This window comes from Oncorhynchus mykiss, chromosome 19, assembly GCF_013265735.2.
Source record: "Oncorhynchus mykiss isolate Arlee chromosome 19, USDA_OmykA_1.1, whole genome shotgun sequence".
NCBI classification, from domain to species: Eukaryota; Metazoa; Chordata; class Actinopteri; order Salmoniformes; family Salmonidae; genus Oncorhynchus; species Oncorhynchus mykiss.
In genome coordinates, this window is record NC_048583.1 from 5,402,730 (window position 1) to 5,424,432 (window position 21,703).

At 44.6% G+C, this 21,703-nt stretch overlaps 1 protein-coding gene across 3 annotated transcripts; it reads left to right on the forward strand.

The window, feature by feature from the left end:
• The first annotated feature begins 2,736 nt into the window (after positions 1 to 2,736).
• On the forward strand, positions 2,737 to 21,664 carry LOC118941427 (rho guanine nucleotide exchange factor 38-like). Of its 3 annotated transcripts, XM_036954026.1 has the most exons (18): positions 2,737 to 2,809; positions 3,160 to 3,222; positions 3,552 to 3,656; positions 3,968 to 4,243; positions 10,218 to 10,408; positions 10,780 to 10,897; positions 11,203 to 11,350; positions 11,471 to 11,488; positions 12,016 to 12,215; positions 12,541 to 12,677; positions 12,964 to 13,068; positions 13,650 to 13,772; positions 15,203 to 15,397; positions 15,741 to 15,920; positions 16,121 to 16,255; positions 16,924 to 17,125; positions 18,919 to 19,244; positions 20,830 to 21,664. In XM_036954026.1, the coding sequence occupies exons 4-18, from the start codon at positions 4,006 to 4,008 to the stop codon at positions 21,010 to 21,012; spliced, it is 2,499 nt and encodes an 832-aa protein (XP_036809921.1). In that variant the 5' UTR covers positions 2,737 to 2,809; positions 3,160 to 3,222; positions 3,552 to 3,656; positions 3,968 to 4,005; the 3' UTR covers positions 21,013 to 21,664. The 3 variants fall into 3 exon arrangements, with proteins under 3 accessions (XP_036809921.1, XP_036809920.1, XP_036809919.1); XM_036954025.1 differs by lacking the exon at positions 2,737 to 2,809 and having other exon boundaries at positions 2,914 to 3,222; XM_036954024.1 differs by lacking the exons at positions 2,737 to 2,809; positions 3,160 to 3,222; positions 3,552 to 3,656 and having other exon boundaries at positions 3,709 to 4,243.
• The last annotated feature ends 39 nt before the right edge of the window (positions 21,665 to 21,703 follow it).

Below are 21,703 nucleotides of genomic sequence, written 5' to 3' on the forward strand. Positions count from 1 at the left end.
AATCAAGGCGTGTGAATACTTTCTGAAGGCGCTGTGCTTTAATCACGACAAACATATAAGAATTGATTGACTTTGACCCGTATGTTGGCCTTCAGTAATCTATTGGAGGGAGTCACTTGAGACATAGAAGCGTTAAAGAGGTAATTGGAACGCAGACCGTGGGGGATAGAAGGACGCCGGATTGGCGCACATTCAACAAATGTGATTTAACAAAGTGGATATTTGTCCAATGACTCATGATTGATGTATTTTAACAGGCCCACAATGTAGCTGTATACCACAAACGTCTAGCAACCCAAAGGTTGTGTGTTTGAACCTCATCATGGACAACTTTAACATTTGAGCTAATTAGCAACTTACTACTTACTATTTTTTAGCTACTTTGCAACGACTTAGCATGTTAGTTAACCCTTCCCATATCCCTGACCCTTTTAGCTAACCCTCAACCTTAACTCCTAATCCCTAGAGCTAGCTATTGTTAGGGCTAGCCACATAGCTAACGTTAGCCACAACAAATTAGAATATATAACATATACTTAAAAAAAATATATATATTGAATCTTTACCTTTAACGAGGCAAGTCAGTTAAGAACACATTCTTATTTACAATGACCGCCTAACCCAACAGCACTGGGCCAATTGTGTGCAGCCATATGGGACTCCTAATCACGTCCGGTAGTGATATAGCCTGGAATCAAACCAGGGTCTGTAGTGACACCTCTAGCACTGAGATGCAGTGCCCTAGACCACTGTGCCACTCGGGAGGCCATAAGTTTTGCAAATTCGTAACATATTGTACGGTTTGCAAATTTGCAACATATTGTGCAAATTACAATTAAGCAATAAGGCACAAGGAGGTGTGGTATATGGCCAATATACTACGGCTAAGGGCTGTTCTTAGGCATGACGCAAACCTCTGAGGTGCCTTATTGCTATTATAAACGGGTTACCATGGTAATTAGAGCAGTAAAAATAAATGTTTTGTCATACCCGTGGTATACGATCTGATATACCACGGCTGTCAGCCAATCAGCTTTCAGTGCTCGAACCACCCAGTTTATAATTCGTAACATACCATACGAAACGTAACATATCAGACTAAATGGAGTATCTCGGATTTATGTACAGAATAGTACAAAATACTCTGAGACCATGTTGAACATTTAGAAGTAGTCCCTTTTCAGGTTTAGAAGAAGTGACTGCTAAATGCTAACTACTGCTCACATAAGCTGGTAGCATAGCTAGCATAGAGAAATCGGTGGTGGTAATGCAGTTCATTGGTGACGATGACATGAACATGTATTGGGGTTGACATCCATACAAGTATTATACACTGATTTATACCTCAATATAGTGTGAAATACACATGTAAACAATAGCCTAAATGTAGGCAAATTTTGCTGGGGGGCAATGAGGAGATGTGGGATCTTTCCCCCACACGTTTCCATGGCATTTCCATTGTTCTGGTCGAGTTCCATTGACCTCTTTACCGCATTTATTGTGTGTTTTATCTTGAGTTTGTGTGTTTGTTTGTATAGGGAGATGTGACTCACTTCTTGACAATCCCTTTCTCTCATGTGTGAAGTCATTGTAGCCAGTCTATCTTTGAGCAGCATAGCAGCCCCATGCCAAGCCGGAACCTCAGTCCACACCCACGGTTACCTAACTTCCACAAGCTCCCCCAGGGCATGTGAACTTCAGCAGACTGAACAGGCTTGGCACACAAGGGGAAAGTATTATTCTGGACTAAAAACATGTCATTCAACCTGATGTGTAATATTTACTATGTGTATTTGAATACTCTGAGTCGACGTTACAGTGCATTTTGTAACTTTAGTGTATGTCACTGTGTTGACCTTGATTAAAAAAATAAGTCAAGTGATTAAATATCATGCATGTGCCTTTGTTTTTTTCAGTTTTGTAAAAGCTGCATATATTATTTTGGGGGGGGGGGACACATGTATGAGAGGAAAATGTAATTCAGAGGTACAGTCTCTACTCTGTTACTAAATTGTCAAGAAGATGGAGTTGGAGTTGAGTATCATTGGAGTCGACGAGATGTTTGACAGGGAGCAACACAGTCTAATGGAGGACTAACAGGTGTCCTACAACACACTACACAGTGAGCTGGAAACACAATATGAGCCTTTATTGCCCTGTGCTTCAGTGGGGAGGGAAATGATGCCTCCATTCATTGTCCTCTCACCATGGAATTCACTACCTGTCTAGAAACCATTGTAGTAGCTTATTGTTGTATGGCCAATATACCTGTTGAACCAGATCTGTCTGAAGAATGAAAGATAATGCATTGTTGCGTTGTTGGGTTTTGAGTTTGCAAGAATGGCACTTCACTGTACTTGTGCATGTGACATTGAAACTTGAAACGAATGTATGGCAGTTTTATCAGCAGGGTGAGAACCGTGTGTATTATGGTGTTACTGTGATCAAATAATTTATAGGTTCAATAAAATGTGTTTTTCAGATTGGCCCATTCATTTACTGGACATACTGTATAGAGTACATGATGTTTAAACTACACTATTATGCCCCTCTCTCTTTCTCTCAAGTGCAGTCAGTGCTTCATGACTGATCGCTTTCAATGTTTGCTGTAGCTTGTCTTAACTACATAAGCTAACGTATTGGCTAGCCCAGCCGATTAGGAATGGTCAACACAGGTCAAATGCTGTACGCAGATGAGTATACACACTTTAAAACCCTCCTCACTGTGCACTTTGACCTGGTGCTCTGTGCTCTCGTTTTAATCCCCTATTTACTTTTCTGTCGTTCAGAAGAGATTTGACCTATAAAGGTAAGCAAGTAACTTTTTCCAACCACCTTTTCATCATTGTTAATATACAGTATGATTAGGACCAGGGTTTTTTTCCCTGACCAAGTGACCTAACCAGGAAAACTCTGGGCCCTAGTTATAGCTTGTAGCCCTCCTGGACCCAGTTTAAGCGTTATCGTCAACATTTCTCTATTATGAAGAATATGCTGTATGTTTGTAAACATGTGGATTCCGTGCATTCTGTTTTTATCCTTCAATATTCATCTGCCTAAAGTTCAGCATCTGCTGCAACGAATCACTTAATTGACATTTGAACAGACTTTTTTTCCCACAGCGACCCACTTGTTGAATTCATGCATCTAATTTTACAGTTGGTGGGAAATAATGATCTCATGAACATGGATGTGGGATTCCTTGAGCTCTCAGAAATAAAGGTTATCTATTGGTTATATATTTGATGTATTTTTGTTGTGTGTATTCTGAATAGTAAACACCTTTAGATATAGACCCCCAGGTTCTTCAAATGGGAAAAAACAATAACCATCATTTACATTACAAATAAAATGTAGAAATGCTGGCTAGTTGTCTTGACGCATACTGTAACCAATGTAAAACCTAGAGTTTTCCATGCATTGTTTTGCTTTGCATGTTGTCCCTTGAGACCCTTCTCTTTAGTAAAACCAAAATAGTACATTTGTTAGTGCAGTGGTCATAGTCCCTCTCTCCTCCACTGCTCCCTTCTTATCCCTCTATCTCCCTCTAGAGATGCAGGTGTTCCCAGGGACGTTGCATTGCACAGCAGTGGAGGGTGCAGGGCCATGAAGTACAGCAGTGAAGGGGGCATGACCACAGAGCTCTCCTGTGACAGGTATGGCAGGCAGGAGCCTGGGGGGGAGGGGCCATAGAGCTCTCCTGTGACAGGTATGGCAGGCAGGAGCCTGGGAGGGGGAGGGGCCACAGAGCTCTCCTGTGACAGGTATGGCAGGGCAGGTGCCTGGGAGAGGGAGGGGCCACAGAGCTCTCCTGTGACAGGTATGGCAGGGCAGGTGACTGGGAGAGGGAGGGGCCACAGTACCTGTGTGGCGTTGGCAGTAGTGCACTACAGTACACCTGTTGCACTTCTCAGGCTCTCTCTTCCTCCGTCCCTCTCTCCCTCTCTCTTTCTCCCTGGCTGGACAGAGAGCACGGGGGGAGAAGAAGAGGGCTTCTTGGTCAAAATGGATCCCAACAAGGAGGCCAACAACGGCAGTGAGAAAGAGAAGGAAAAAGAGAAAGTGGTCAAGAGGAGAACCAGGCCTAACTTCCTGCGCTACATGCACTTGGAGAGGAGGAAGACGGACACCATCGTGGTGGCCAACGATGACACCGCCGCCGACATTAAAGGTGACATCAACCTTGGGACCCTGGTGCGGAGGAGTCAGTCGGACAAAACGGAGTACAGTGCCAAACTTAAAGGTAATTGGATCCCCTGAGGTCATAACTATGGAAACTAGGTTAGCTATAGCTCAGGTTTTAACATCTCATAGCTTCCTGTTGACTTGGACGATAGTAAGTTCTCCTCCTAAGTGCTTTGTAAAAGAAAAGGTGACACTTTACTTGGATATTCCATCTGTAGATGGATACTCAACAAACTACCAATAGACTATCAGTAAGACGTCAACAGCATGTCTGTTGACTTTCAACAGGGAAGCATTTATAGACTTTCAGCAAATCAACCTTAGCGCCATAGATTCCAGAGGAACACGTGTGACTCAAGGGTGAAAGCCAGATAGACGAAGGGCACTGTAGCTATGGATGCTTCTGCCAAGCATCTGTTGTGTTGTTATGTGATTGAGGGAGCACCAAGCTATTCCCGCAGGGATGAGGTCACATATGCAAACCGTGCTCCAACCGAGCCACAGTAGCCTTACAGCATGGAGGAGTGGCTATACTGTAGCTACAGGCCCAGTATTAAACCAGATAAGTAAACCTAGTATGAGTGAATGACAACAGGGCTTCTATCACTGACTGAAGCATTTAATTATTAAACCAGTGTGTTGTCCCTATGATTTTAAAGGGGAAGTGTGAACATCCAGATATATAGACACGTGTCAACACCAGTGTTACTACTGTGCTACTACAGCCTGAACAATGTCAAGGTGGCTGTCACGACATGGTCAGACTTGACGTTCTCTGAAGTCAAATTCTTATTTATCATAAGATTGTTTTTATTTTAACACAATCTGGGCTCAAAATTGAACTAAAGTATCGTTACTGGTCGTCATAATGGCTGACATAGCTAGATACACTCCTGACCTGCAAACCAATATTTCATTTCAGAATTGGTTCAAATTAGGTTAAGGTCAGGGTTAAGGTCAAGGTTAAGGTCAGGGTTAAGGTCATGGTTCTTTTTTCGTTTGTCATTTTGCAGGTAAGCAGTGTCCTTTTAGCCTCTCTCACTTTTCCCAGACAGTCAGTGTGTCTCATCAGCAAAAACTCACCTCACCTGTCCTTCCTCTACTACATTACATCAGGTGTTGTCACGCACTTGGAATGTAGACCTTCAGGCGCAGGTTGACGTTTATTGGGATGAATCTTGTCCTGGAGGCAGGGCTGCAAAATTGACTATATATTGTAAAAATTCTTGAAATGTAAAACAACTTATTTTAAGGTTAGGGTTAATCATAACGTTAGCAGTGTGGTTAGGGGTAGGTTTAAAATACGATTTTACAACTTTGTGGCTGTGCCAGCTAATGATTACCCTGCAGAGCTGCCTCCAGTACATGAGTCATCCTAATAAATGCCAACCAGCCAAGTAGTCACTGGATGCCTTACAGAAAATACGAGGTTAACTATGTAGAGATTCTTGTGCCACTAGTTCTGTAGGTTTACTCAACAAGGGAACAATGGTCACCTACACTCCTGCTAATGTCAATTAGGGGCATTAGTTTACTCAATTAAACAATACCGTCAATCTCCCATCTAACCATCTAAAGAGCCATTTAAACTCTTTTGTATTATAATGACGTGCTGAATAGGACACACTTAACCTCTCAGCTTCTCAACCTCTCACCTGAAACACCAACACATCCTATTCACTCTATAGTGGACTACTGTTGACCTGAAACACCGACACATCCTATTCACTCTATAGTGGACTACTGTTGACCTGAAACACCGACACATCCTATTCACTCTATAGTGGACTACTGTTGACCAGCCCCCGTAGGGATCCAGCGCCCGTAGGGATCCAGCCCCCGTAGGGATCCAGCCCCCGTAGGGATCCAGCACCCGTAGGGATCCAGCCCCCGTAGGGATCCAGCCCCCGTAGGGATCCAGCGCCCGTAGGGATCCAGCGCCCGTAGGGATCCAGCCCCCGTACGGATCCAGCCCCCGTAGGGATCCAGCCATCCAGCCCCCGTAGGGATCTGGTCAAAAGTAGTGAACAGAGTGGGATGTAGGACACTCCTTGTCCTGTCAGCACATCCACTGTTTACCTGAAACACAGGCACTCGTTGCCTATCACCACTTTCTGTTTTCTTGACTTGTGCCCAAGGACAAGCGTCACAACTCAGTTCTCAAACAGCTGATTGTTTTCAGTAAACTGATCGTCACCGCCACCGCCCACTTTAAAGAGTTTCTCCATCACGCTAAACAAGCTGCCTTGAGTATAAGTGTACAGGTACATTGCAAACATTGACATAATGGTGGCGTCACATGGGGAAGTGTGCGAGTTGTTCCTGAACACTGAGTTCTCCTCTATCATTCTGTCTGCTGTGAAACAGGTTGATCAAGCCTGGCCTCAAGGTCCATAGCAACCAGAAGTTATGGTCAGTCACAAAGCGTTACCACCCTGATATGATATTGCACACTGGCTAGTGTCATACAGTAATTCACCTCCTCAGTTTATAGTGAGTTATTGAAAGCTGTCAACAGTCATCCACTACTAAGTATCTAAATATTCATATTCAATTGGTATGCATGACACGTGTGTGTGTGTCTTTGTGTGTGTATGTGTGTGTTGTGTGTTTGTGCGTGTGTGTTGTGTTGTGTGTGCGTGCGTACGTCCATGTGTGTGTGTGTGTGTGTGTGAATTGGCCTCAACAAGGGCCTTTTGTGTCTTGTTATTGCATCAGATTGTACCCCGTAGTACGGACACACTAAGAGCCCCTATCAACCTAGCTACTGTCCTCAGGCCCAGCTCTCACCTGTGGGCCATTAGGAGAGATGACTGGAGCCAAGCACAACTCAGTGAGGTATCCTATACAAACCGCAGCTAAACCCAAAGCCAGTGGTTTAATAACTGCTTCAGCCGTTAGCATTGGCCCTTTTGCCCTTCCTATGAGGCTCCACCTCTATTCCCCTAATGGACTTGAACTCAGTCCTTTCTTCAATGACATTCTCAATCCTATTGTATTCTGCAGGGGGGGTGACCGGGGGCATCTAACGTGTCATTTTTCCTCGTGGCGATACGTGATCCGTCAGGGTCCTTGTGTTTCAAGGCCTTCCGTACGTTAGATCGTTTTCAATAGCCAAGCCTGGTGAAAAGGCTGGCGTGTCCTCTTTCATGGGAACTCCTGCGCCTGCAACCACACCAGCATAATACAGTAGCATAATGGTGGCTAATGGGACGACATAGACTATTACATTATGGCTCTATCAAACACTGATCCATGATATGACTATATTGTGATAGAAGTGCTGAATTTAACAACATGCTGGTCCTCTTTTGTGGACCTGTTTTATTTCAATAACTCAGGTCTTACCCAGGCAGGGAGATAGGCTAGATGGTCTCAGGTCTTACCCAGGCAGGGAGATAGGCTAGGAGGTCTCAGGTCTTACCCAGGCAGGGAGCTAGGCTAGGAGGTCTCAGGTCTTACCCAGGCAGGGAGATAGGCTAGATGGTCTCAGGTCTTACCCAGGCAGGGAGATAGGCTAGATGGTCTCAGGTCTTACCCAGGCAGGGAGATAGGCTAGATGGTCTCAGGTCTTACCCAGGCAGGGAGCTAGGCTAGGAGGTCTCAGGTCTTACCCAGGCAGGGAGCTAGGCTAGAAGGTCTCAGGTCTTACCCAGGCAGGGAGCTAGGCTAGAAGGTCTCAGGTCTTACCCAGGCAGGGAGCTAGGCTAGAAGGTCTCAGGTCTTACCCAGGCAGGGAGCTAGGCTAGAAGGTCTCAGGTCTTACCCAGGCAGGGGGCTAGGCTAGAAGGTCTCAGGTCTTACCCAGGCAGGGAGCTAGGCTAGAAGGTACTCAGCCCTGCCACTAAATCTGCACTTTCTTTTCACTTGCAGCAGTCTCTTGAATAGCCATTATACTGTATTTCATATGTCATGTTGTAATGTGACATACGTCTTATTCACATTTATTTAAAATGTAACACTTTATTTTAATTCATTAACATGCTTCTCTTTTACGTGATGTCAAATCATTTTAATTGCTACAACAATTTTTATTTTACATTATTGAACCTTTATTTAATTAGGCAAGTCATTTAAGAACAAATTCTTATTTACAATGACAGCCTAGGAACAGTGGGTTAACTGCCTTATTCAGTGGCAGAAAAACATATTTTTACCCTGTCAGCTCGGGGATTCGATCTAGCAGCCTTTCGGTTACTGGCCCAACACTCTAACCACTAGGCTACCTGCCTCCCCAAAATATAGTAATTGACCACCATTCTTTTAGGGAGAATTATAAAGTATTATATTTTTTAGGAGGGGCCATTGAAACCTGATAGCCAGGAGGGGTGAAGGTGTCGATTTAGCTTTTTGCAGCTTTAGAGGGCTTGACATGGCATTTGTCTTTTCACCTGCCCTTCCAAGGACATGACACCATCATATCCTCATTCCACCTCTCTGTGAAAAATGGTCAAATAGCTCTCCAATGTCAAAGCTTTTGAATGTTCCGTTTTAGTACTGCCTGTATACAAGTGAATGCCAGGGTTGTGTTGACATGAATGCACTGGTAGGAGTGTGAGACTGAGAAGTGGGGAAGAGGTGGGAGGGGTGTGTTGTGAGGGTGCTGGGTGTGTAATGTGTACGCATATGCATGTATGAGTGTGGTGTGGTGTGTGGGTGTTTGTGCGTCAGATTTTTGTTGACTGTCTTGATGTGTGCTGGGGGTGGAGTTGGTTTGTGTAGCGGGATGGAGTGTGTGTGTGTGTGCGCGCGTGTGTGTGTCAGGTGCATCCCCCCCAGCTGGAGCAGATGGAATGCCTGCACACGCCGTGGCATTACATCAGCGAGGCAATTAGTTCAGTAACCTGACACAGCTCTCTCTTCTTCCTTCCACTCTGTCTCTTTCTCTGTCGCTCTCTCTCTGTCGCTCTCGCTCTGTCACTCTCTCTCTCTCTCTATCTCTCCATCTCTCTTCTCTCTCTCTCTCTTTCCACACACTCTCTCTTTTCCTCTCTCTCTCCCCTCTTTTTCTCTTCCCTCTCTCTCTCTCTCTCTCTTCCTCCCTCTCAATCTCTCGCCCTCCCTCTCTATCTCTCTTTCTCTCCCTCCCTCTCTCTCTCTCTCCCGGAGAGGGGGAAGTGGTGTGTTGAGGTCGATTAGGCAGCAGACCCGGAAAGGAAACAACTCCCTTCCCTGAACACACGCTTCACTCCTCTCACACACACACACACACACACACACACACACACACACACACACACACACACACACACACACACACACACACTCTCTCTCTCTCTCTCTCTCTCTCTCTCTCTCTCTCTCTCTCTCTCTCTCTCTCTCTCTCTCTCTCTCTCTCTCTCTCTCTCTCTCTCTCTCTCTCTCTCTCTCTCTCTCTCTCTCTCCCCTCACCCGCCATGCAAAGCACTGCCAGCTAGGGACTGATTAGGGGGAGCAGGGCGATAAAAAAAGAGAGAAAAGAGAAGGAATGAAAAAAGAGGAGAGGAACCCGACAGGCATGCTAATGGGGGCTGGTCGGTGTTCAGTCAAAACAATTAGATCAGCGTGAAACACTGGCAGAGGGTTGGGAGGGTAGGGAGGGTTGAAGTCAGGCGACGGTGTTGGGAGAGATGGATGTTTTCTCATGCATTGCATACCATGCCCATGTATGTAAATACAACTTCATGCAGAGGGCTCTTGTACATGTGTGCTCTCTCTTTACTGTAGATCTTTTGATACGGCCCCTTTTTAAACAGATCTCACATTTTAATATGATGTGTGGTTAACACGTTTATTGTGTCAATGATCATGTCATATCTCAACACGTTATTGTGTTATGTCATATTTTGTACATTATCTGCTCAGACAGAGACTATCCAATGGGCACACATTGGTTGAATCAACGTTGTTTCCACGTCATTTCATTGAAATTACATTGAAGCAACATAGACTAGACATTCAATTGATTTCTGTGCCCAGTGGGTATATTCTGCATAGAAGAAAACCTTGCCATCCAACACACATCCTAAACTTATCCCTGTGCCTGTCTTAAGAGAAAATGGCGCCCCTGTCCCCCCTGTCGTCGATCCTGGCCTCCCCGGCCCTCGACCCCGCGGAGGTCCGCCTGAGGAAGATGAGCCGCAGGTCAAAGGTCATCCAGGAGCTGGTGCAGACGGAGAGGGACTTCCTCACCGACCTGGAGCTCTGCATCAGAGAGGTGGTCAAGCCCCTCAGAGACAGACAGGTAACGAGGAAGCAGACAGAGTACTCAGTGGGTGATATCATCTGCTTACAGAGATACAGAGGGGTGGTTACCTTGTGTTACCTTGCTTGGTAGTGAATGTTGTATTGTTCGTTATTCAGGCAGAGTTGGTTTATGGAGTGATTTTCAAAAGACAATGCATGGTGTTTGAACTGCACACAGCCCACTTCTGACACCAGTGTAGCGAATATCAGGCGTGTGCTCTACCCAAGATAGCCACTGCCCTATAGGGATATCTACACTTGGAGGAGATCATGCCAGGCTAACATAGGCTATAGGGTTGTTCCAGAACGTTGAAGTATTTGGATGACTGGCTATGTGTCTTAAAGGTCTCTCTCTGTGTGTGTCTCCAGGTGGTGGACGTGGATCGTCTGTTTACTAACATGGAGACAGTGTGTGAGGTGTCGGCCGCGCTGCTCCACCGGCTGCAGGAGGCCACAGCTGAGCCAGACCCTGAGGCACTAGTCATAGGTAGGTGACCTCTGACCTCTGTTTAACCTCAGTCACCTGAGTCGTGTGTTCATCAGGGAAACTTAGTGAATAAAATGGATTGAAACAGGGAGGGGACTACCTGGACTTACCTGGTCCAGTAAGAAAGGCAAATTCTCGTTTTCAAAACTTAAAAAAAACTTTTTCCATTGAGTGACCTAATGAACATGACCCTTGTTTTGACCATACTGCCATTATAATATGCCACATTTCTAAATAAGCCACTCAGGTTGAGTGATTTAATACGGGTTAATTCAAATGTATCACGTTTTGTTTTCCCACCGTAGGGGAAGTGTTCATTCAGGCCAAAGCAGCGCTGGAGGACGTCTATAAAATCTACTGCTATCACCACGACGATGCCAACTCTTTACTCAAGTCCTATGAGAAAGAGGAAGGAATCAAGCAACATTTCATCACCTGTGTGTTATCACTGAAGTGAGTCGCTGCTTGATACTTCCCCCTCATTCATCAACTAAGCATTTCCTCCCAAAGAGGCATTTATACTGTTGGCCATAACTACTTTTATTAAACCAATGACTTTGCGTCTCGTTGCAGGCGGATATACGACCAAGAGTAAGTACACCAGATTTGTATCATCGTTCCTGTAAGAATATGTTTGAATAATTGACACTATAATATGAAAATGTACCTCCTACCCATATTGATTTTCAGTGGTTTAAATGAGTATTAAGTATAACAATGTTATTACATGTATAATGTAATTGACAGACTAATCATGTGTAACTAACTGTATCATCCTGTGTTATTGTCAGTGTAATCGTAATAATAATATATGCCATTTAGTAGACGCTTTTATCCAAAGCCACTTAGTCATTGGATGCATACATTTAATGCATGGGTGGCCCCGAGAATCGAACTCACAATTCTGACGTTACAAGTGCCATGCTCTAACATGTTAACTGTTCTAGCATGTGTTATTAACTGTGTAATAATGTGTAACCCAAACAAATCTGCTGGGATTTTTTTCCATTTTCCGCTGCAATTTCTGTTGAAAATCGGCAGAATTTTGCGTAAAGCTTTTTTTGCCTCTCTAGTGTCGTCACATTATTATTAACATCAAGCTGTGTGGTGGTCTTCAGGGGGAAACCCAACCTGCTGGACATGGGTTCTCTGCTCATCAAGCCGGTCCAGCGGGTCATGAAGTACCCTCTGCTGCTCGGGGAGCTGTGGCAGGCCACGCCCAGCGACCACCCTGACAACAGGCCCCTCCAGGAGGCTCTGACCGCCGCCAAGATCATCAACGTCAACATCAACGAGTTCAAGAGGAGGAAGGACATCGGTACAGCTTTAAATATGCGATAGTCTGAGATGGAGAAATGTGTGATGAAATGTGTGGTGAAACTGAGATAAATCCTTGTTACATTGAACATTTTATAGAACACAGAACATTGTAGTTAAGATTGGAAGCAGTTAAAGTATTATACTGCATGGCAGTTATTACCATGCTATGCATCCCATTACTAAATGTCAGGACCCCTACAGTGCTTCAACCATAGAGATCCAATTAAGTTATTTTTAACGTTAGTATTCTAATTCCTAATTGTACAGTGTGTCTCCCCGAACTTGGTCTTGTCCTTTACATATGATTCTCTGTCATACTGTAGTGATGAAGTACAAGAGGACCGAGGAGGATGGGGGGACACTCATGGGTAAACTGAACAAGTTCAGCATCCACTCTATCAGGAAGAAGTCTGACAGGCTCACAGGATACCTCAAGATCCTCACAGGTGTGGAGCCACAGGTAAATAACTAGCTGCTACACCTCTCCCACTCTACACTAACTTCTACAATATGAATGTGAGTAAATACACTTCATGTGTTAATGACATAAACACAATTTGGGGACATTTGTGTAAAACCTATTTTTGTCTTGAGGTTATCAATAGAACAAGCTGCCTTCGTTAAAAAGTAAATACTAGTCTAAGGAGCTGGAAAGGTCAATATTATCTGAACCACTGAGTAACCTCCTTCCCTCTCTCTCTGTCTCTGTCTCTGTCTCTCTCTCTCTCTCCCTCCCTCTTCTCTAGGTGAGAGATGAGGTGTTCGACAAGGAGGAGAAGCTGTTCAGGAGTCTGGAGAAAGCAGTGAGACAACTAGTCAAGAACGTCCATTGTTACCTGATACACATACAGGTAATCATGTACCAGCCATTGATGGATGTATGGCTTGATGGATGGATGGCTTGATGGATGGATGGATGGATGGATGGATGGATGGATGGATGGATGGATGGATGGATGGATGGATGGATTGATTGATTGATTGATTGATGGATTGATAAATTGATGGATGGATAGATGGATTGATGGATTGATTGATGGATGGATTGATGGATTGATGGATTGATGGATTGATGGATTGATGGATGGATTGATGGATTGATGGATTGATGGATTGATAAATTGATGGATGGATAGATGGATTGATGGATTGATTGATGGATGGATTGATGGATTGATGGATTGATGGATTGATGGATTGATGGATGGATTGATGGATTGATGGATTGATGGATTGATGGATGGATTGATAAATTGATAGATGGATAGATGGATTGATGGATGGATTGATGGATGGATGGATTGAACATGTCCTAATATTTAGAACAAATAAGGTGGTGTAGACAATCTCAATGTTCCAGTGAATAATATTGACATACCGGAGTAATACCCATGGAAAGCAATATTGACTGTGTCTTTTACATGTTGTGTAGGAGATGGTAGGTGTCGCGGTCCAGAATGCTGCAGACCTGGAGGACATCATGAAGGATCCAGACAAAATAGACACAAACAGTACTCAGCACATGAAGAACGGCAACAACCCATACAAGCACTTTGTAAGTTTGACTCTACATTTGGATACCCTATTCTCACAGTAAATACAAACTATTTCCTGTCGAGGAGCTGTGTGTTCTTTTTTGACAACTTAACTATTTGTTCCTTTCTTCCGTCTTCCATCTCTCTCAGGCTACTGGCTCTTCTCCTCTCTTCTCTCTCCTGCTTGTCAGCCTGTCTATCCTTTCTTCCGTCTTCCATCTCTCTCAGGCTCTTCTCCTCTCTTCTCTCTCCTGCTTGTCAGCCTGTCTATCCTTTCTTCCGTCTTCCATCTCTCTCAGGCTCTTCTCCTCTCTTCTCTCTCCTGCTTGTCAGCCTGTCTATCCTTTCTTCCATGGACGCTGTTCACTTGTGGGGCCTGCTTGCCCTAGCTGTGCCCTCCTGCGTTTACACGGCTCCCTCTCTCTCTCTCCACTCCTCCGTCAGAGTGAGTGAGTGATCTGTCAGTCAACCTTTCGGCTTCCACTCCCGCCTGGTGAAACATTTAATCTCTCTCTCTACCCCTCTGAAACTGCACTCTCCTCACACTCCTCTGTCTCTCTCTCCCGCTTAATGTCTCCCCCCATCTCTCTCTTCTGCCGCCTGCCCTCCTTTCTGTGGGGATAGCTCTGTTGCTCATTCCGAGATAACGAGCCTTTTGAATAGAGTTCTTTGTGTTACTTGGTGCTCTCAGTGAAGGATGAGGAGCCACTCGAGGGCCCACAGAGACTTTAATGAGCGCTAATAGCTAACAGCGCTAATAGCTCAGTACAGCTCATACAGCAACTAGCCTCTGAAACTGCAACGCACCTGCCCTCTGGGTGGAGAATAAGGGTGCTCTTTTGTATCAACGAGTTTCATTAAGATGCCTTTTGTTACTATTCGAAATAGGCACATCATTATTCGAATTGTGCAAGGCAAGATGTTTTCAGAGGAGATTATACAAACTAAAGTGCAGATGGCAGAACTATTCGCGACAGACCAATTTGTAGGCCATTTCGTGCCTCATTTGATTGATTCCCACAGCCACAATCATATATAATGAGACAAGGGCCTCTATTTTGTAATCTATGCTAAATAAATGCCCTACAGTATTTCAATTCCCTGTATGTTTGTGTGATCTCACACTAAAAACGCAGGTTGATGTTTATTGTCATGAATCTTGCCCTGGAGGCAGACCTGAACGATGTCCGCTAGGTTGGTCGGCTGCAAAGTCAAAATTGGCTATAATGTAAAAATGTATGAAAAAAATAAATAGCTTTTTGGTCTTCAAGGTTAGGGTTAAGCATTAGGGTTTGCAGTGTAGTTAAGGTTAGGTTTCAAATCAGATTTTATGACTTTGTGGTTGTGTCAGCTAGTGACCCCTCTGCAGAGCTGTCTCCAGGGCAAGATTCATGTAATGTATGGAAAAACACTCATTCTCCATCATTGCTTCCCTATATGATCCCTTCAGAAAGAGAGGATGGCACATCTGGTCCTGGCACCCCTCTCCTCTCTCCAAGGCATGTTCGCTGCCCCGCAGAAACTCATCCAGAAACGCTACGACAAACTATTGGACTACTGCAGCCGCCTGGAGCGCTCTCCCTCCTCCTCCACGTCTTCTGCCTCTTCTTCTTCCTCCTCTCCATCACCTGTATCCGAGGACCAGGTGAGTTCAACAAGGGATTCCGTTTGCAGCAATCATGTTACCTAGCAACAATTTCCGTTAACCTATTAGTATGAACATACCTAAATGTTATATTGAAGCTCATTTTGTAAGGATTATAGCATTTGTAGGGATTATAGGGATTATATAATTTTAGCGACAATATTAATAATTTTGCTATTGAAAGTTTAGTTTATTGGTCTTTCAGCATTATAACAGTTCTCATTAAAAACTGAATTATTTTATCTGTTAACATAAAAAAAATCATAAATGTTAAATAAATATGCCAATTTCAGAATGCTATAAAGGTCTTTGCTAAAATGTTTAAATCTGTTTGTTTCTACAGGGCCAGGTTGCTGCGCGGCGGGACTACGCAGCCCTCAATGCTCAGCTGGTGGAGGAGCTGCAGAGATTCAACATGGCCGCCCATACTATTTTGTCCAACTGTGTCCTCTGCCTGGTGACCCTGCTGAAAGGTCTGATGGACACGGCCTGCCACCACGCACCCTCCATACAGCAACTACCGGTGAGGACGGGAAGGGGGAGTAAGGGAGATTGAGGGATGGAGTGGAGTTTTGTGTGGTGAAATAGAGGGGCGACTTTTATTAAACAGTAATATATTTTGCAGTATGAAAGGGAAAGGATTTGTGGTGTGTTGTGAGTTGATGCAAAATACCACACATTGAAGTATGATAAAGTGTATGATTAAATGTTTGATTTGTCCAGGCTCCTTTGTCCAACATCAGTGAAGTCCAAAGCAGCATCATGGAAGAGCTCAACAACCTGACTGTCGTCAAGGACAACGCACAGACTCTAATAGAACGCAAAGTCAGCTTCGAGAAAACAAAGAAAATTTTAGCTGTAAGTTTGGGAAGAAAACATGGTTGAAAGCTGGAAGGACTTGCCTCAATGTCTCCCCCATTATTACTACAGTATGTGATAAGCTAAGGTAATTAAAGGCTAGCCTGGTCCCAGATGTGTTTGTGCTGTATAGCTGTTTTCATGCCAATGACATTAGTAGTTGGTAAGACAGCACAAACACATCTTGGAGCATCCTCACTGAGCCAGCTATCTGCGGTAATGCCAGAAGGCTCTAGGTAAAAGCAGCATTACCCCACAGCCTCACCACCTATTCCAGGATTGGCTCCCTTATTTGTTTAATTGAACCAATTAAAAGTCAATTAAAGAACAATGTTGGAGAAGTTATCGGAGCCACCAGACTCTGCCGAGCTCTCTGGGTTGGGATTAAATAGAGCGCTTGGCAACCCCAGCGCTACTCCAGTTATTACTCCCCCAAGACAAACTGTGTGTTTGTGTGTATGTGTGTGTGCGTACGCTTACATGTGCTTGTATCTGAACAGCGCAAGACTCCTTTGGATCGGTTTCGAACCACCTTCCCCTCCTGAGACCCATCACCACCCACCCCCCAACAACCCAATGGGGCTCGTTAGCGATCATTCCCCCACTCCCCCATTGGGACACTGATGACTCGGCTCATATCACCCTAACTCCCTGCTCCCCCTCCACAGGTCCCAGAGATCCAGCGTCAGACAGAGGGCAACAGGGCCAGGCTGCTGGACGAGTATCCAGCTGACAGGCTGTTCCAGCTGAAGAGGAACTGTAACGGGTGTCAGGAGCAGGATGTCAGCCTGCTGGAGGGGGAGCTGGTGGGCCTGCTGGAGGACACAGATCCCCTGGGGAGCCGGGGCCGCTGGCTGGTTGACACGGGCAGTAAGTTCATTATTATAGGTTGGATTATGTGATGTGACGCTGTTGGATCATCCTGTCTCATGTTGCTACAGTGGCTTAGTTATTGGATGTGTGCCATTCTTGTTAGGGCCGGACGATACCAGTATGGTGATACTCGTTACTATTGTGGCAAGGAAACAAAACAGAAAGCGGATTGAACTTCTTTAGAAATCAGCTCTAATGTTGGAAACAAACATTATGTTGTCATCCAGTCACATTTATTTATTTGACATACAGCGGGTTTTTAAAAGGACCAAATAGTTTGATGCGCGAAGTGTTTTCATTTATGACATGGAACAAATATATTACAGATATTGTCGCAGCCCTAATGTTTGTTCTGCATGAGAAAATTGTAATTGCACTTTTATCTAAACTAGCAGTGATAGACCGCCCAAATAGAGGATGTTTCATTCACTACTACAACCGTTAAGGTCGATGTAATGTAGACATAATGCTCTCAGTTTATGTCCGTTGTACAGGTGTCTTTTGCATTATGGGTACTGTAGTACATCATCCTACAGGTCTACATGACCTAACTCTAGACAAACATCCCCCCTCACTACTGTGGAACTAAACTCCTAGCTCTTCTGTCCTGTGGCGTGTTTTGTAGATAGATACACATCTCACTTCCTGATTACTAACCTACCACAGCTGACAAGTCAGCCAGCCTGCTGGGGAAATTCCCAGAGGCCTCTGACTGTGATGTCACGGTGATACTTGGAACAAACTAACCTCACCGACTCTCTCTGTCTCTCTCACTCTCTAGAGAGTTGCTGCCTCACAACAAGGCCAACTCAAAGAGTTTGTTACCATGTATTTTCCGCACCGCGCGTCATCTAGCACTGAGTGCCTGCCAGTTGTTTGCGGCGAGCCGCCTTTCGCTGTAAGCAGAGTTACTTAGAGTACAAAGCCTCTCCCTGGGGGCATTGAGAAACACAGGCTGAGGAGGAGAAAGGAGCAGCCTGCCGCGCTTCTCTGTACTCCAGAATAACAAGGCTCAAATCAGCCAAGTTTTTGCAAGGAGTTGTAGAAAGGTTTGTGTGTGTGTGTGTGTGTGTGTGTGTGTGTGTGTGTGTGTGTGTGTGTGTGTGTGTGTGTGTGTGTGTGTGTGTGTGTGTGTGTGTGTTTCTCGGTACCGACTGCATTCTGAAACTACTTCACAGATTTGTTTCATCCACTGGGACTACTAGTCTTCATAAGAAGCTGTTTATTATATGGTCGATATTAATGCTACCAATGCAGTAAACAAAACTACTATTTCCCATTGCAACAATACGCCCGGTTTAAGGAAACCTTCGTATTATAGGCAGTTTATAGACCGCGCTTCATCCTTCATTCGTTGACAGTGACACCGATCTCCCTGTGACTTACCCACAGTACACCCAGTCTCACAAAGAACCCTATTCACACGCAACCCAACCACCTGTGCATCTGTTGAGCCTCCCTGCACCTAGCTCTCTCACAGACTTATTTTTCCCCTTATCTTTAACTCTGCATTGTTGACCCGTAAGTAAGCATTTCACTGTTGGTCTACACCTGTTGTCTACGAAGCATGTGATAAATAACATTTGATTTGAATAGCAGCCTATAGTCTTTTCTTTCAAATACTTTATGTGAATCAATGGAATAGTTCCTAAAGTGAAAACCCTGCCCATCTGGCACTCCAGGCAGGCTCAAGCCCAGATTCATCATGGCACCTGGAAGATTTCAAGTACTACTTGAACCCAGATATGTCTGACAGACACAAACATCCCTCTGTTCCCCTTCTCTCCCAGGTACCCAGGGTTACGTGTACTCATCCTTCCTGAAGCAGTACAACCCCAACAGGGATCATGGTCGACCAGGTCAGGGTACGGGTACGGGGATCACAGAGCCCCAGCAGCCCATTGTGGTGCTGGACGAGGACTTTGACAACCTCAGCCTGTTTGTGTCGGGCAGCGGGAGGAACAACAGCATACGGAGCCGGAGCAGCATACCTAACTTCAGCCTCTACAACACCTCCAGTACCTCGCTTGACAGATGCTCCACCCCGTCCAGCCTACAGGGCGACACAGAGCCAGACATCCACCAGGATTTGGACACAGAGCCAGACAACCAGCAGGTGGGGTAACACTAGGTTAAAGAAGGGTCGTTCTGAACCCTTATGGACCCTACTCTTTATACAGCCTCTGGTCAAAAGTGGTGCACTATGTAGCATTATATATCTTTATACAACGGGTGGTTCTAATGCTGATTGGTTAAATCCGCATTCCAGCCAGTGTCTAATTCACAAGTTACCACAGGCTAAATCTATGACGTTAAAATACCTATTTACTCTGTTCCATCTGACTGCGCAATCCACTGTGTCATCAGCCCAGCCAGGCAATTTATAAACTTCTATAATATGTGTCTACGTGACAGGTGCATTATGAAATGAGAGGACCGATCCTGGTTCAGTTGTCAGGGCTCAGGGTAAACAGAGGGCTTAGGTGTGCCTTTCAGTAGGCTTTACATAGTTGACATAACAATCTCAATAGAATGAATAGAATGAACTCCATTCGCTGAACAACACCTCAAAATTGTTTATTTGATATACGGGCCACATTGTAATTTACAAACAATAAAGATTACATTGAAAGCAAAGCACAGGAAATACATAGATCACAAGCTAATATAACAATCTACAAAAAGGAATTAACCAAGCAAGCAATGTATCTTTACTAGCTTATAGAGATGCCTGTAAAGGCCTCGTCAGAGCCGTGGTATGACAGCCGTGGTATGACAGAGTCGTGGTATGAAATATGAGGGTGGTTATTGCACGGAGCAGTAAAAAAGTTAAGTGTGCTGGTTTATAGTGCAGATGATTTGAAAACCCACTCTGTTAGGCCTGTTGGAAGCCTTGGGGCGGTGTGTGTTTGTGCCTGTTAGGTCTGGCTCTGATAGGTTTAGGGTCACACTTCCATCTCGCATAGAGATTATATGGAGTGAATAACATTTATACGACACCAGCGCAGTCACTCAACATTAGTCCCTTTAGCAGCCGCTGGGCAGGCTCTGTTCTTACTATGTCTTGGTTTGCTGCGACCTGGGAGGACGCTTTTGACCTCCATCAGAATATGAGGCGGTTAATATAGATTGTAAATGGATATTGGTGATGGTGGGTTTGGGTTGGGGATGACAGTGGGGATGGGGGTCTGTATCTTCTTTTGATGGACTAACAGTGACACCGACTGGTGAATTAAGGAAATACCACACTGAATTCAGTAGAGACTGTACAGCAAATTTTGCCAATGGAATATGCTGTGCTGTCGCAATTAACTAATACCTTGACACTTTTTGGATTTAAAAGTTTCATCAGATTGAATTGTAAATTAATTTAGTAAATAACTGTATGTTGGGGCACTTGACCAATTCGTTTGGGGTCAGATTCTGAGGAACATGAACCAAACATTTTCTCCACAACACCACACAGGCTGGTGGCACCTTAATTGGGGAGAACCGGCTCATTCTAATGAGTGGAGCGGAATTAGTGGAATGGTATCAAATAGATCAAACACATGGTTTCCATGGTTTCCAGGCGTTTGATTCCATTCCATTTGCTCTGTTCCAGACGTTATTATGAGCCGTTCTACCCTCATCAGCCTCCCGTGTACTGTATGCATGGTACAATAACTGCTCTATGGTGAATGTTCTGTCTGTTTCTCCAGTTTTATGCGGTGTACGGGTTCCAGGCACGCTGCGACCAGGAGCTGACCATGCAGGAGAACCAGCATGTGAGGATCCTCAAGTTCAGCGACCTGGGAGGCAACAAGGACTGGTGGTTGGCTGAGGCCAACGGACAGAAGGGCTACGTCCCAGCCAACTACCTCGGCAAAATGTCATACGCATAAAGGAATAGATTGGGATTAAGAAGGCCCAGTCCCAAATGGACTCCTAGCCTCTACAGGCAGGTTTCCCAGACACAGTTTTAGCCTAGTCTTGGACTAAAATGCAATTTTAATAGACTCCCAAGGACTAGGCCAAATCTCTGTTCAGGAAACCGGTCCTATGGCCTTGTGGAGATTTGAGAGCATTTGATAGTTGTACCGTAGCAACAAGGTGGAAATTCCGGCTAGCATATCAGGACAAGGTAGATTTATTACCATATCCTCTCAAATCTCCACAGGCATAGGGTCGATTTGGGATAGGATTTGACTGTAATCTGTCTCTCTATAAAAAATAAAAAAATGTATTGACCAGACAATGTAATTATCAAAAGATCATGACTGTTAAGATAATTGCATATATGCGTTTTGCACGAAGAATGGAGCTATCAGTGTGCTGAGCACTTAGTATTGCCACCTGCAGTGTTGATGAATTTATATTGTGAATGTGTGTCGTCCCAATGAAAATAATGATTTATTCTAATATATGTCAAGCAAATGTATTTTGAAAGAGATCATGTATTTTAGAGTTATACAATTCCTCCATGTAATGTGTATATTTTAGATCACTCATCAGTGATGAATAAAGAGTCTTTATCAGTGGTGCCTGATCCTGTTCAATTAACAGCTTGTTCATTTGATGACTGCTTGCTGATGA